The sequence below is a fragment of the Asterias amurensis genome, chromosome 9 (genome assembly GCF_032118995.1).
Source record: "Asterias amurensis chromosome 9, ASM3211899v1".
Taxonomy (NCBI): Eukaryota; Metazoa; Echinodermata; class Asteroidea; order Forcipulatida; family Asteriidae; genus Asterias; species Asterias amurensis.
The window spans coordinates 12,994,412-13,008,405 of record NC_092656.1 but is presented as its reverse complement, the minus strand read 5'-3'; the positions used below and the strand labels follow the sequence as shown (position 1 = coordinate 13,008,405).

At 39.9% G+C, this 13,994-nt stretch overlaps 1 protein-coding gene and 1 long non-coding RNA gene across 2 annotated transcripts; both read left to right on the top strand.

Annotated features, from left to right (window-relative positions):
- Positions 1–2,722: 2,722 nt before the first annotated feature.
- LOC139942045 (uncharacterized) lies at positions 2,723–5,554 on the top strand. Its single transcript, XM_071938729.1, has 2 exons — positions 2,723–2,852; positions 3,805–5,554. Exons 1-2 carry the CDS (start codon positions 2,771–2,773, stop codon positions 4,095–4,097), a joined length of 375 nt encoding a protein of 124 aa, XP_071794830.1. The 5' UTR covers positions 2,723–2,770; the 3' UTR covers positions 4,098–5,554.
- A 1,138-nt stretch (positions 5,555–6,692) lies between these two features.
- LOC139941739 (uncharacterized) lies at positions 6,693–13,994 on the top strand. Its single transcript, XR_011786622.1, has 3 exons — positions 6,693–6,827; positions 11,939–12,062; positions 12,742–13,994. It is a non-coding gene; the product is annotated as an uncharacterized lncRNA (long non-coding RNA).

The following is a 13,994-nucleotide window of genomic DNA, read 5'->3' as shown; positions in this document are numbered from 1 at the left end:
TTTTGCATTTCAAAATATCAATTGCATGTTTTTGAAAATATCATGTCCTATCTCGGCCTCTGTTTAACACTTTCATCCCTTATTGAATAATGCAAACTGCTTGTTTACTTGTTTTTTATTTTAAATATATATAAAATATATATATATTTTAGAATGAAGGGCTGGACTGTATTGCCAGCCCTCGTATCCAAGTAAATATCAATACGATGTTTAAAGCAGGCAGCGGATACTATTGGTGATTACTCAAAACAATTATAAGCATAAAGCCTTTTATTTCTTGGTAACGAGTAATGGAGAGATATTAATAGTATAAAACATTGTGAGAAACGGCTCCTTCTGAAGTAAATGTAGTTCAAGAAAGAAGTAATTTTTCACGAATTTGATTTCGAAAATTAGAATGATATTTTCAGGTCTCGAAATCAAGCATCTGAAAGCGCATAACTTGGCGCGACATGGGTTTCTTTCTTTTATTATTACCTCGTAACCCAAAGCGACCGCAGGGAGTTTGTTTTTCTCATAAAGAGGTCAAAGTAAAGATCTGGATAAGATGTTTACCAGTGTGTATTATGTCAACGAAGTGCATCAGCCCATTCAAATAAATTTACCATTTCATGTTATTTCTGACAACGTTTAAAGAAACTAACCAGGTATTTTGTTTTTATGTATACAGAAATGAATGGTAATCTAAGTTAAACAGTGTCATCAAAAACCCAAAATAGAACAGCACATGAAAGAAAAACTGCATAAAAACTTAGGTTTTTAGAAACATAAAGGAATATAATTTGTATAAAAAAGAAAGAAAGAAAAAAAAAAACAGACGGACCTATGTCAAAAGCAAAAAGATGAGCTATTGAAAACAAGGCAAGAGAAGAGAGACGAATAGTTCGTATAGTCTCCTGAATTTCGAACAAACAGACTGCCAAGCAAGCTGCTGTGGTCTTTTTCCGAAAATCTTGTAAAAACATCCATTATACTCTCCGAAGATGGGCAACAGCAACTGCTAAATAATCGGTCATTTCAACAATAACCATGCAATACATTCGCAAAAGATGGGCAAGTGCCAAGTAAATTCAACCGTAACTAATTCATTCTTAAATTCAGTGAAGCAAGATAAAGCAGTGGATAGCATTGTCCAAAAATGGTCCAAGGGTCTTTTTGCAAGTACCCCGCTTTGATTCACCAAGGCATGAATCACAATACTTTTAATTGCAGTATCACGTCACGGGGTCGAACATGGTTTTTCAATCTTGTAGAACGTAGCAGAAAACGAAGCCGAAACAGTTCTGTATCTGTTCGGTCTGCACACAAACTCCACAATCGGGATATCAATGGTGCAGGCAAGTGGTGGCTAGTAGTAGATTAACAATGGGCCCAGTTTCAGCTTCGTTGTCCGAGGTTGAAAAACCATGCATCGACCCCATAGTATACAGCTTAGCAAGTAGTGCAGTATTGATTCAAAGCAGGGGGTTCTTGACCCACTCCTTTTCTGATTCGAGGCGATACATCATCCAAGGACTTTTTCCTAACAGTTGGATGAGTTTAGATACAACTTAATCTCCCCATCAGACTGGGGACGTCAGTTTACTGCTACTTCGACTTTTTTTTACAAACAATAATGCCTTCAGCTTTATAGGTATTTTCTTTCGATTTTGACTGGGTTGTTTGTTTGTTTGTTTGTTTGTTTGTTTGTTTGTTTGTTTGTTTGTTTGTTTGTTTGTTTGTTTGTTTGTTTGTTTGTTTGTTTGTTTGTTTGTTTAATGTTTGTTTGTTCGGATATACGTGTAGTAGATACCGCTCCGTTTCACCAACCTTTCGCATTCAGCAGTCGTTAAGGCAGTGGGACAGTTATTGGTAATTACTCAAATTAATTATTAGCATAAAACCTTACTCGGTATAACGAGCATTGGAGAAAGCAGTTGGTAGTAAAAAACATTGTGAGAAACGGCTCCCTCTGAAGTGATATAGTTTTTGAGAAAGAAGTAATTTTCCACGAATTTGATTTCGAGACCTCAGATTTTGAATTTGAGGTCTCTAACTCAACCACCTAAACGCACACAACTTCGTGTGACAAAGGCGTTTTTTCTTTTATTATTATCTCGCAACTTCGACTACCAAATGAGCTCAAAGTTTCACAGGTTTGTTATTTTAAGCATATGTTGAGAAGACCGGTCTTTGACAATTACCAATAGTGTCCAGTGTCTTTAAATCTCTGCTGGTTAGTGCTTCCACATGGGGGTATACCTCCATGGTGCCTTAAACCGGCATTGGATGATGATGATGGCAGAAACAGTGTTTGATCATGGAGGTAGCGAATTACAATCTAAGTCTATACATGGTCTGATGCAGTCAAAGTGAAACTTTGATATTAGTCGTAACAGGAAAACATGTATTTCATACTGACTCAGAACAGTTCATCAATTATATGAAAGCAAAATAATAAATCAATACAAACACTCAACACTATTTGATTTACTGAAATTTAACGCACAGTACATGAATTAATAACATGGAAGGAAAAGGTGAAGCAAACAATGTTACTTTTGTAATTCTATTCCCTACTAATTGAAAAACAGACACACGTAAACAACGTGTGTGCAACTAACGATAGTCGCGGATACGCGTCACATGAACACACAAAGTGTCGACGTATCGGTATCTGTATGTGTATCCGTAAAACTTGCGAAACATAGACTTACTATTGATAATGGTTTCGTTACAGATGATCCTCAAGTTGGTGCTGATTTTGGCCGTGATTTCCACCGCAACTACCATGAACCGCCTTTTTGAATGTCCGAGCAAGTATGACTTCACTATCTACACTTCCATATATGATGGGGGACAATCGTATGAGCGTATGTACTGGTACCCTAAAGTACCCACCAAGTGCAAAATTATCATAAAAACTATTTACATTTCGAATACAAATTAAGCAATGTTAAGCAATATCATTTGGAAGTTTAAGTGTCGTGGCCGAGCGGTTAAGAGCACCGAATTTGAAACTCTGGTGTTTCTAATGTGGGTTCGAATCCCCAGCCGTGACACTTGCTTGTGCCCTTAAGCAAGACACTTGACCATTGCTTCGTCCTTCGGATGGGACGTTAAGCCGTTGGTCTCATGTGCTATGTAATAAATGTAAAAGATCCCAGTGCACTTATCCAAAAGTGAAGGGGTTCGCCCCGGTGTTCCTGGACCGATTAGCAGCAAATTGCGCCACAGCACCTTATAATACAGGGTGCTGTCAAAATTAAGTCTCATAACTCAAACGTAGTCTCACATCTTGCAGGAAATACTATGTTACAGCGCCTGGAACGTCATTGAGGGACGGACATGTGCCCTATATATTAGAAGCCACAATTATTATAGGGTGTGTTCGATTAGCTTCCCTGAGTCGATCCCGCGGTGCTCACTCGGGTGAGCCCCTGACAAGAGCTAATCGAACGACCACCCTCGCCCTCTCGTGGTAACGTCATGCACCTCGGGTCACCCCTAAGTGACCCACTCCACAAGCAGGGCACTGGAGGAAACGTAATGTAGCTACTTAATGCTATTAAAGGCACTCCCTCGAGTGCACCGGCACAGTGCGATTATACATACACCGATCGAAGGTAACATGGACGAGGGTGATGTTTGTACCATCCCCACACAACAATTACCGACTTGATTCCAAGACTAGTTTGGCGCTTGTTGTAAACACATAACATGAGTGCTGACAGAATGCCGAATTTGGACCAACTTTGACACATTAAATCCCATGGAACCCATCACTATCTCATAACTATGCTTTTCTTTATGTTTCAACCGTAGGAAGTATTTGTCTGACAAAAGACACATTTGGGAAGAATGATCACAAGTCGGCCCAAGCCTTCTGTGAGAGTTTTGGTTCGTCTCTTTGTTCCCTGAAGCAGATGATCGACGCCTTGTCTTACGACTACGTTGATTCACGCTGGGGCATGTACAACATAGAGGGGCGTGATGCAAGGGTTACCCGCTGTGACGACTACACAGGAGACGAATGTTATGATGGGAAAGGTGTTTTTTACGCCATCCCAAACACTCCCCGTCCTTACGACATGCAACGTGCTTACTGCTGTAGCTAAGTGAAAGAAACATAATTCTCGATTTGCGGCAAACACAAAAGCTCTAGTTTTTCTATAATTTCGTTTTTCCATTAACCATAAATTAGGTCTCACCCAACAGCAAAACTTTGACGCAAAAGTTGGTTGTAACGTCTTTATCACACGTCAGTTCGACCCTGCCGGCTTTAAACGGCCGTGTAAGAACTTGTCGCTACCCTTTTATTCCCTTATTCATAAATACCTTAGACAGTTTCGCTATTCCTATTGGTAGAGAGCGTGTCACGTGGGTGTGTATAAAACTTTGTTTATGACCAGTAAAAAGTTTTGAAACATGGGCGTGACACGCGAGCTTGCACCTGTTCTTATAAGACAGTTTCTTCATTCCTATTGGTCGAGAGCAACGGCCGAGACAGTTGTGCGCGCGACGCGCACAGCATTCCCTTATAAGGAGTTGTTTACCCGATATCCTTGACTGGGCCTTACCATTTCATAGCTGGAGGGGTGTTGTGTGGAAATAAATCATAGACAAATTATAATGTTTGCATTTATTTTACTTTTTGACCAAAAGTGTTGATTTTTTTGACCGAAAGGTATTTATGAATGGGAATCAAAGTGTGTTGAATCGGTTTTCAACTAGTGGTTTAAACCCGCCGAGGCCTGGTTCTTGATAATTGATAATAATCAGGAGAGCATAAAAGTAAAACAAAATAAAAATAAAATGACTATCGCCAAAAGGCGTGTGTCTCCTAACAAGACATTATTATTATATCATAAACGATATGCGAGTTAGTTTGCACGTATACTTATTTGTTTTTACCGTGTTACAAAAATAACGGATTGAATTGAAAACTTACCAACATTGTGCATGGTCTTTTGTTTGTTTGTTTCTGCAGTATAAAGTTTTAACGTTTTGATGTCAGCAAAAACTAAAGTATTTGTCAATTAATCCCTAACAAATTCTTCTACTCAGAAAAAATGCCTCGTCTGGAAATCTGTCCAAATAGGTCTAACAATAATCTTGGGTATCATTAAAGATGCTATGTCAAATTTTTGGCCCCAAACATTAAAAAAAAATATATTTTTTTTTGAGTGAATAAGTGAAAAGAGTATCACCAGCTCTAACGAAAAAAAGTTTAACTTTTACTTTTAATGGTCAGGAACCATGACAAAAATTTAAAACGTTTCTTATAAAACACATAAGAATTGGTCACGTGATATAATTATTGTCGGGATCCCGACAAAAACTAATTTTGAGCACTTTATTTCACTGCTACCAATGATTGGCGGACTTTTTCGAGCAATGGCTCAAATGAAAGCTTGTAACTTTCTCGACCCCCATCAAAATACCTATTGAATTTTAAATCAAAATTTTTGGGTCAAATCGGCCAAAAATCTGACATAGCATCTTTAATTAACTGAATAATATTAATGTATTTTCTTCAAAATCAATTGTAGTAAATGATGCGAAGTAAAGTCAATAAGAGAGATTATCATGTTGGTATGTTTATTGTGTTTTTGTAAAATATTAAAAACAACAAAAAGTGAACGAGGTTTTCTAACTTGTATTAGTTTTGGGCAAAAATGCGAAGCCTTTTAACGGGCTGGGGAAAACATATCCATTCTAGATGCTCTGTGGTGCAGTCTGAGGCCAATAAGAGACATAACGAATTGGAAAGAATAAAAGCCTTTAAATTGGAGCAGCAGTAGAAATTTGCGTTAACAGCATCTTCAGGTGCGGATTAATGACACAAGTTTTAGGGGGCAAATCTGTCAAAGTTGAGCATGCGAATGTGAAGCCTTTACGGCATGGGTCCAGGCCATGGACCCACCTTATGGAGACCAAGGACAAAACAAAAAAGGGAAAATAAAAGGACTCCATAGGGAAATTCTAAAGACTGGTTGGGGTGTTCCACAAGGAATGTTGTGTACAAAGTCTATGGGAGGCTCTTAACTACAGGGACAAAGGAAAGAACAAAAGGAAAAAGGTGTAGGCGGACGTGGGTGTAGCGCGCGGGTTGACCGTTTTTACACGAGTTCTGCTTGAAAGGTCGTCTGCATGCAGAGACAGGGCCCAATTTCATGGCTCTGGCTTACGGAAGCAGGGAATTCTGTGCTTACGGCAAGCGTATTTCATGAGTTAGCGGCGATTTTTGACTTCTGCGCGTGCGTACTCCACATCAATAGGCATTATACGCTTACATGGCTAGCGCAGAAATTCGACGCTTGCACACAAGCGGGGAATAGTGATCGTACGCACAGAATTCGGCGGTAAGTAGGGTCATGAAATTGGGCCCTGGTGTATAATAAATTGAAGTACTTTGATTGGCTCAAATCTAGTCACACCTCATTCACCGACCAATAGAAATGGTTGTTTGGTCCTATTTTCAACTATTTACATACTTTGGTTGGTCTCTATGGATAGGTGAATGAAGGGCTTTTTTATTCAATTGTTGAGCTCCTTTTATCTGATGATGTAACCCCGTAATTAACATAGTGTAGTGTGGTTCCATTGGTTGTCCGCGTATACAGGCAACGAACACGTTTCTGGGCACTAAACCCACATGAATAGTCATGTATGTGTGGGTGTGGCGCACACACGTGGTGTGTGCGAGCTTGGACTTATTTTCTGTCCGAACCTGGTGTCAGAACAAGTCAGAGCCAACGCTGAGGTAGTACGTCAAATCTTCCAGGATTGAGAGACGTTATTGCGCCGGCAATAATTATACAAATTAAACTTCCATCAATTTCAAGGTAGGCCTGCGCATGTTCATATTTATATAAAAAATATCATGTAATATTGTGTTGTGTTTAATTAAAGGCAGTGGACACTATTGGTAATCACTCAAAACAATAGCACAAAACCTTACTTTGTAACGAGTAATGGGGAGAGGTTGCTAGTATACAAATATTGACTGCTTCGAGTGCTATGGTTAAAACTATGACTCCCGAGGTGATCCCCGGAGCGTTCTATTTTCCCGAGGCGAAGCCGAGGGAAAATAGAACGCTCCGGGGATCACCGAGGGAGTCATAGTTTTTAACCATTGCACGAGTAAAAGCAGTCAATATTTGTTTTATAACACCCCAAACATTTCTAAATACTGTACTATTATTATTAAGTTACAGACCTGAATGCTACAATCCACGGACGACGCGAATACAGATTGCAAACACTTTTACTTACTGTGTTGCATGTAGTGTCGTGCAATCCGAAATGGTTACAGACTATTAATTTATCATCCTCGTACACGCAACGGACGTCTGGGTACTGCACGCCGTGTGCTAGTCTGTTGGACTAGCGCACGGCGCCGTGTGCTAGTCTTCGGACTAGCGCATGGCAAACCGACGCACTATCACACGGCCGTCGTCTAGCAAAACTAAGACATGTCATGTGACGCGCTCTAAACCAATGAGCAGGCAGAATACTTGCAAGGGGTGTTATAATATAAAACATTGTGAGAAACGGCTCCCTCTAAAGTGACGTAGTTTTCGAGAAAGAACAAATTTTCATCGAATTTGATTTCGAAACCTCAGTTTTAGAGTTTCATTATTATCTTCCAACTTTGATGACTGATTAAGCTCAAATTTTCACAAGTTTGTTTTTTTATGCATATGTTGAGAAACAGCAAGTGAGGAAAATGGTCTTTGACAATTACCAATAGTGTCCACTGTCTTTAAGGTGAGACTGGTCATTCCGAAACAGCCCAAACCGAAAACTTGTTTTGTTTTCATAAATTCCGAGTGAACTGTGTTTTTTTCTGATTTCAAAGTTTCGAAGGCCTGTTTTGAGTTATTATGTCCTATCATGTCCCTTATTTATAGCAAATAATTATCTGTTTACTTGATTTTCTCAAAATGGAGGGCTTGCCATGCCCTTGTATGCTTTAAGTATCAAGAACTTTACAACACAATACATACGCCTACACATCGTCAACAAATAGGTTTGAATAACCAAATCGACTTGTGCCAATGCAAGATTTGACCTATCAAATACAGAGGTCAAAGTAAAGGACGTGTCTTAATACGAAGTTTAACAATGTGTATTATCTCAACATAGAGTTATTTCTGTTGATATTCTTACTGACAAAAGTTAGGAAATTTTAAGACAATGGACGCTATCGGTACTTGTCAAAGACCAGTCTTCCCACTTGGTGTATCTCAACATAATTATGCATAAAATAACAAACCTGTGAAAATTTGAGTTCATTGGTACGTCAGAGTTGTGAGATAATAATGAAAGAAAAAACACCCTTGTCACACGAAGTTGTGTTCTTTCAGATGTTTGATTTCAAAACTTCAAATTCTAAATCTTGAGGTCTCGAAATCAAAGTCGTGGAAAATGACTTTTCTCGAAAACTATGTTACTTCCGAGGAAGCCGTTTCTGACAATGCTTTGTACTATCAACCTCTCCCCATTCCCCGTACACAAGTAGGTTTTTATGCTCATAATTATTTTGAGTAATTGCCAATCAGTATCAGTGTCCACTGCCTTTAAACCTTCAGAGGCTTTTTATATATCAGAAATGAATGGTCTCTTAAAGCCATTATACACTTTCGGTAGAGAAAAAAAAAAATGTTTACAGATTTACAGATAGTTTACAGGGTTTACAGAAGGTAATGGTGAAAGACTTCTCTTGAAATATTATTCCATGAAATGCTTTACTTTTTGAGAAAACAGTAAAACAATATCAATTCCCGATAGCGAGAGTTGCGGATTTATTTTTAAACTCATGACACGGCGAAACGTGCGGAAACAAGAGTGGGTTTTCCCGTTATTTTCTCCCGACTCCGATGACCGGTTGAGCCTAAATTTTCACACGTTTGTTATTTTACATATAAGTTGTGATACACAAAGTGTGGGACTTTGCAATACTGTTTACCGAATGTGTATAATGGCTTTAAAAGCAGTCGACACTATTGGTACTCAAAATAGTTATTAAAAAAAAAAATGATGTAACGAAGTTTCGAGAAAGAAGTAATTTTACACGAATGTGATTTCGAGACCTCAGATTTAGAATTTGAGGTATCGAAATCAAGCATCTGAAAGCACACAACTTCAAGTGAGAACTGGTCTTAGACAATTACCAAGTGTGTCCAATGTCTATAGATACAGTGGACATTATTGGTAGTTACTCAAAATAAATATTAGCATAAAACTATATTTGATTTCGAGACCTCAGATTTAGAATTTTGAGGTTTCAAAATCAAGCGTCTGAAAACACACAACTTCATGTGACAATGTTTTTTTGTGTTCGTCCCGCAGCTTCGACGAGCGATCGGGCTCAAATTTCCACATGTTTGTTATTGTATGCATATGTTGTGATACACCAAGTGAGAAGACTGATCTTTGACGGTTTAATAATATTGTCCAGTGTCTTTAAGTAATACACAATGACGTAAAATAGAAAAGCACATGAAAGAAAAACTGCACAACCGATAAGCAAATAGACTTATTTATTTCCATTGGGGTTTTACAAATATTGGAATACTACTAGAAAAAACGCACACAAAACGGACCAATGTCAACAGCAAAATTATGTTACGTGGAAAACAAGGCAAGAGGGGGGAGATGAACAGTTAATCTCTAGTCTCCAGAATTTCGAAGCAAGCTGGGCGTTGTCTATTCCCCAAACTATAGTGAAAAACATCCATTATATTTTTCCAAGACGGGCAACAGCTAGCATTAGCTTCCAATTAAATTCATTGATTGCATCGTGATTGCAATGTACTCGACGCCTACAGCTCGTTCTTCTCACGATTGTACACCTTTGTTGTCTGTTCTCCATTACATAATCGACCATTTCAACAATAATATATTCTTAAATTCTGTGAAGCAAGATAAAAAAGTGGCAAGCATTGTCCAAGTCTCTTTATGCAAGCACTCTGCTTTTGATGGTAGCCAGTGATTTATCAATACTGTGGCACGGTACTGCATTAACTGGGCCCTGTCTTCTTATCCGCACGGATAAAGACAGGTGCTTTTTATTCGGATCCAGAGATTCCATTGGGTACAATGATAGCATTGGATGACTAAAAGCTATATAAGGGTTTTGATTTGATTGGGCCATGGAGGAAGGAATAGAAGGAGCTCGAATGACCCGCAAAACCGCAGAGTAACAAAAGAATACCCTGACATAGCCCCCGTCTAACTAGTGGAAAAAGATAGGAGACCTCCAGCTGGACGGCCGATTAACGAGCAGGATTAGATTTCTTTGTACAGAACGTGCGTTGCCTTCGTGTAAAGTTGAATCACTGGAGACAAGAATTGTGAATATACCCGTTTTCATTTATACCGTTTGTGGTGTTTTACTGAAACATCATGGCATATTTTATGTTTTTTTTTTTACTTTCCGGGCACTAGCGGTGGTTCAAAATTTTGGTATTAGTACACGAGGGTGGTTGGTATTCAATTGTGTTTTTCGATTTGGTGAGCACAAGTGTACACAATTTGTATCAGGTCTCAAAAAAGTTGTTTTTCTGTGTTATATCCATACGACATACGACACCATAGTTGAGTGAAGAACCAAGTGCGCACGCGCAAACACACATACGCCAGGTCGCCCATTGTCTGTATAAGGTATGTCGGTGATTACGAGGTGTTGTTAAACAACCGCGGTACCGCAGGTTCGACTTTTGAAGTCCCTTCGTTCGAGCTCCTTCTATTCCTTCCTCCATGATTGGTCTGAGGTCACAACTCTCTATCCCACACTATAGCCCTTTTCACACTACAGAGCCATTTCCCGGGAAATAAACTCCCGGGAAAATCCCGGGACTTTTTAACCCCACCAACACCCCAGCAACCGTATCCCAACCGTATCCCAATTTGGTAACTCCCGGGAGTACTATTTCCCAGGAAATACCTGTAGTGTAAAAATGGCGTATATGGGTGCGTTTGATTAGCTTCCCTGGTCTACCCCACGGTGCTCACTCGGGTGAGGCCGCCCATGACAAGAGCTAAACGAACGCTCACTCACCGCTTTCGTTGTGACGTCATGCACCCGCGGCCAGCCCCCAAGTGACCCACTTCACAAGCAGGGCACTGGGGATTGACCTGGGTGAGCCCCTGGAATGACGTCAAAAGCTATTCGAACGCACCGGGGCAGACCGGGAATGACCCAGGATAGCTAAACGAATGCACCCACTATGGGAGCACTTGATTGGCTTCCCTGGGTCTACCCAGCGGTGCTCACTCGGGTGAGCCCCTGACAAGAGCTATAAACGAACGATCACTCACCGCTCTCATCGTGACGTCAAGCACCCGGGGCCAGCCCCCAAAGTGACCCACTCCACAAACACGACACCGGGGGCAGACCGGGGTCGACCCGGGAAGCTGAACGAACGCACCACATGATGTTCAGAAACAACATGACGTTCAGAAACAACATGACATGCCACTTACCATTGGATCTGCAGCCGATTTCACGAAACAACGCAACTGCGCAAGTCCACTTGCGCAACATTTAGGGGGCAAATTGCGCCTTAAACGTTGCACAAGTATAGTACACAGTTGTAGAAAGTTTCGTGAAATCGGCTGCAGGGCCCAATTTCATAAGCAAATTTTCGTGCTTACTGTAGCAGAAACAAAAATAAGGTGCAAGCGTATTTCATAGGTTAGCAGACAAATTAAGCGACCATATTTGCGCGTCCACCATGAATTTGTATTGTGACATCATTTTGTGTGTGACGTAAGCACGAAAAGGTTTGCACGCCATATTCGTGCGCTTACGGTTAGCAGTGCTACGAAATGGAAAGGCCGCTAAGCAGCGCAGAGAAATTAGGCCCTGATTGTTGGTGAACGATACCGTATCCAGCCTTATTTACATAACGTGCATATAATATACATGGAATATTTCGCTTCATTTCAGATGCTTCTCAAGTTGATGCTGGTTTTGGCCGTAGTGTCCATAGCTGCCACTAATCAGCTATGTCCGGGCAAGTTTAAGTACGTCATCTCCAAGGCCTCGTATGGAGGTGGAAAATCGTATACACGTAAGTACAGCGTTAAAGAGCCAATAAAGGATGATCTCAATATTTCAACTATTACATTTTTATGGTCAAATAGACATCGTAGATACCGGTTAACAACCATTTACTCTCAAAATTTGCATTTAGTAACGAATAACTCGAGTCAAAAATGCACCCGGCCGGCCGCGCGGCTTTTTCAGCCGAGAGTCAAAAACGGCTTATCTATTATAATGACCTGTTGACGCCAGTTACGATATTCCCCTAATTGGGTGTGAACACAGTTCTCCAGCTTTGGCAAACTGAGGGCATTACTTTCCACACCGACGTCACGATTCCTTTGTCGCGCAGGTTTGTTTGACCTCGCGTTTTTCAGAAATTTTGCTAGAAGCGTTCTGTAGTAAAAAACATTTTTACCATGTTTTACCGTGAGGTAAGAGACTCGTTACATATATTGTATTGTTTCCTATGGACTCCAGCTATTAGAAAACTGTAATATCTTTATATTTGAGATCATCTTTTATTGGCTGTTTAAGTATCCAGATCCGTGCAAAATTATCATACAAACTCTTGACATTTCAAATACAACATTTCAAGGAAAATCATTAGGGGGAGGGTATAGCTACTTAATGTCATCATAGGCACCACTCTCTCAATGCAAACTCTTCATAATGTGGTAAACCCGTATTGTACATTGAATCTGCAGTTCATTCGGGAAGTATTTGTCTGACAAACGAAAGATATGGGAAGACTGATCGGACGGCGGCCCAAGCCAACTGTGAGAGTTTTGGTTCATCGCTTTGTTCCCTGGATCAGATGAAAGACGCTAAAGATAGGGGCTACAGTGACGGAAACTGGGGCATGTACAACGCAGCGGGACGTGATGCAAAGGTTACTGACTGTGACGGGTACACAGGAAGCGAATGTTATGGAACCCTCCAAACTGCGTTTATGAGTGCCACTATTCCCGTCATCCCGAACACTCCCCGTCCTTCCGCATTGCAACCCGCTTACTGCTGTACCTAAGTGGAAGAAGCATATTGCTCAGTTTAGTGTTTGGGCTGCACCACCGCCAAAACACAGAGGCTATTTTTTTTCTATAAGTTCATTTTTGCAATTAAACCTAAATCAGGTCTCACCAAAATGCAAAATTGGGCGCAAAAGTTGGTAGTAACATAGATTTTTAACTGGAAAAAGTCGAAAACTACTAAGCCAGAAAAACGTAAACAAATTACAATATAGTTCCCCCAAAATAAGCCCAAGCAGTAACAAAATAATATCTTGGTGTTGGTTATGTTATCCAGTTTTCCCTGTAACAAATCACCGTTTATTGCACTAAGCAAAAATTCGTACGTTTCACCTTTAAAGTGGCCTACAGGTTTAAGGTATTACTTCGTGGCATGGGGGGGGGGGGGGGGAGAAATGTGCCATGAATAAGTATTGCTGGCTATCGTGGGTCTTTAACACAAAACGAACAGCAATAACAAAGGAAACTTAATAATAACATAGTGTTAAACTGTTTACCAGCCGTGAGGCCATGCCTAGTCATCACTGAGCCGTTGGTGTGAACATTCTTCAGCTAATACTTAGTGTTTAAAAAATAACTTCAAATGAATTGAAAACTTACAAAAATTGTGTATGATCTCTTGTTTGTGTATTTCAGCAATCTGTAACTGTTTGATATTAGGTAATTACAAATATATATTTTTTTCAATTAATCCCTAAACTATTTTACTTTGAACAAACTAATTCTGCAGGGAATATCTGTCCAAAACGGCTTATTAATAATCCTTTGATTTATTTAGGCTTGGTGTACAACCGAGTGTTTGTTATCAAAGGTAACTGTAGCGAAGCGAGACTAAAATCAATAATTGTTTTCTCATCATGGAAAGTATTGTGCTTTGATTGATATTTAAACGATTGCTTGAATCTATGTTACAATAAAATGAGTTGATTTCA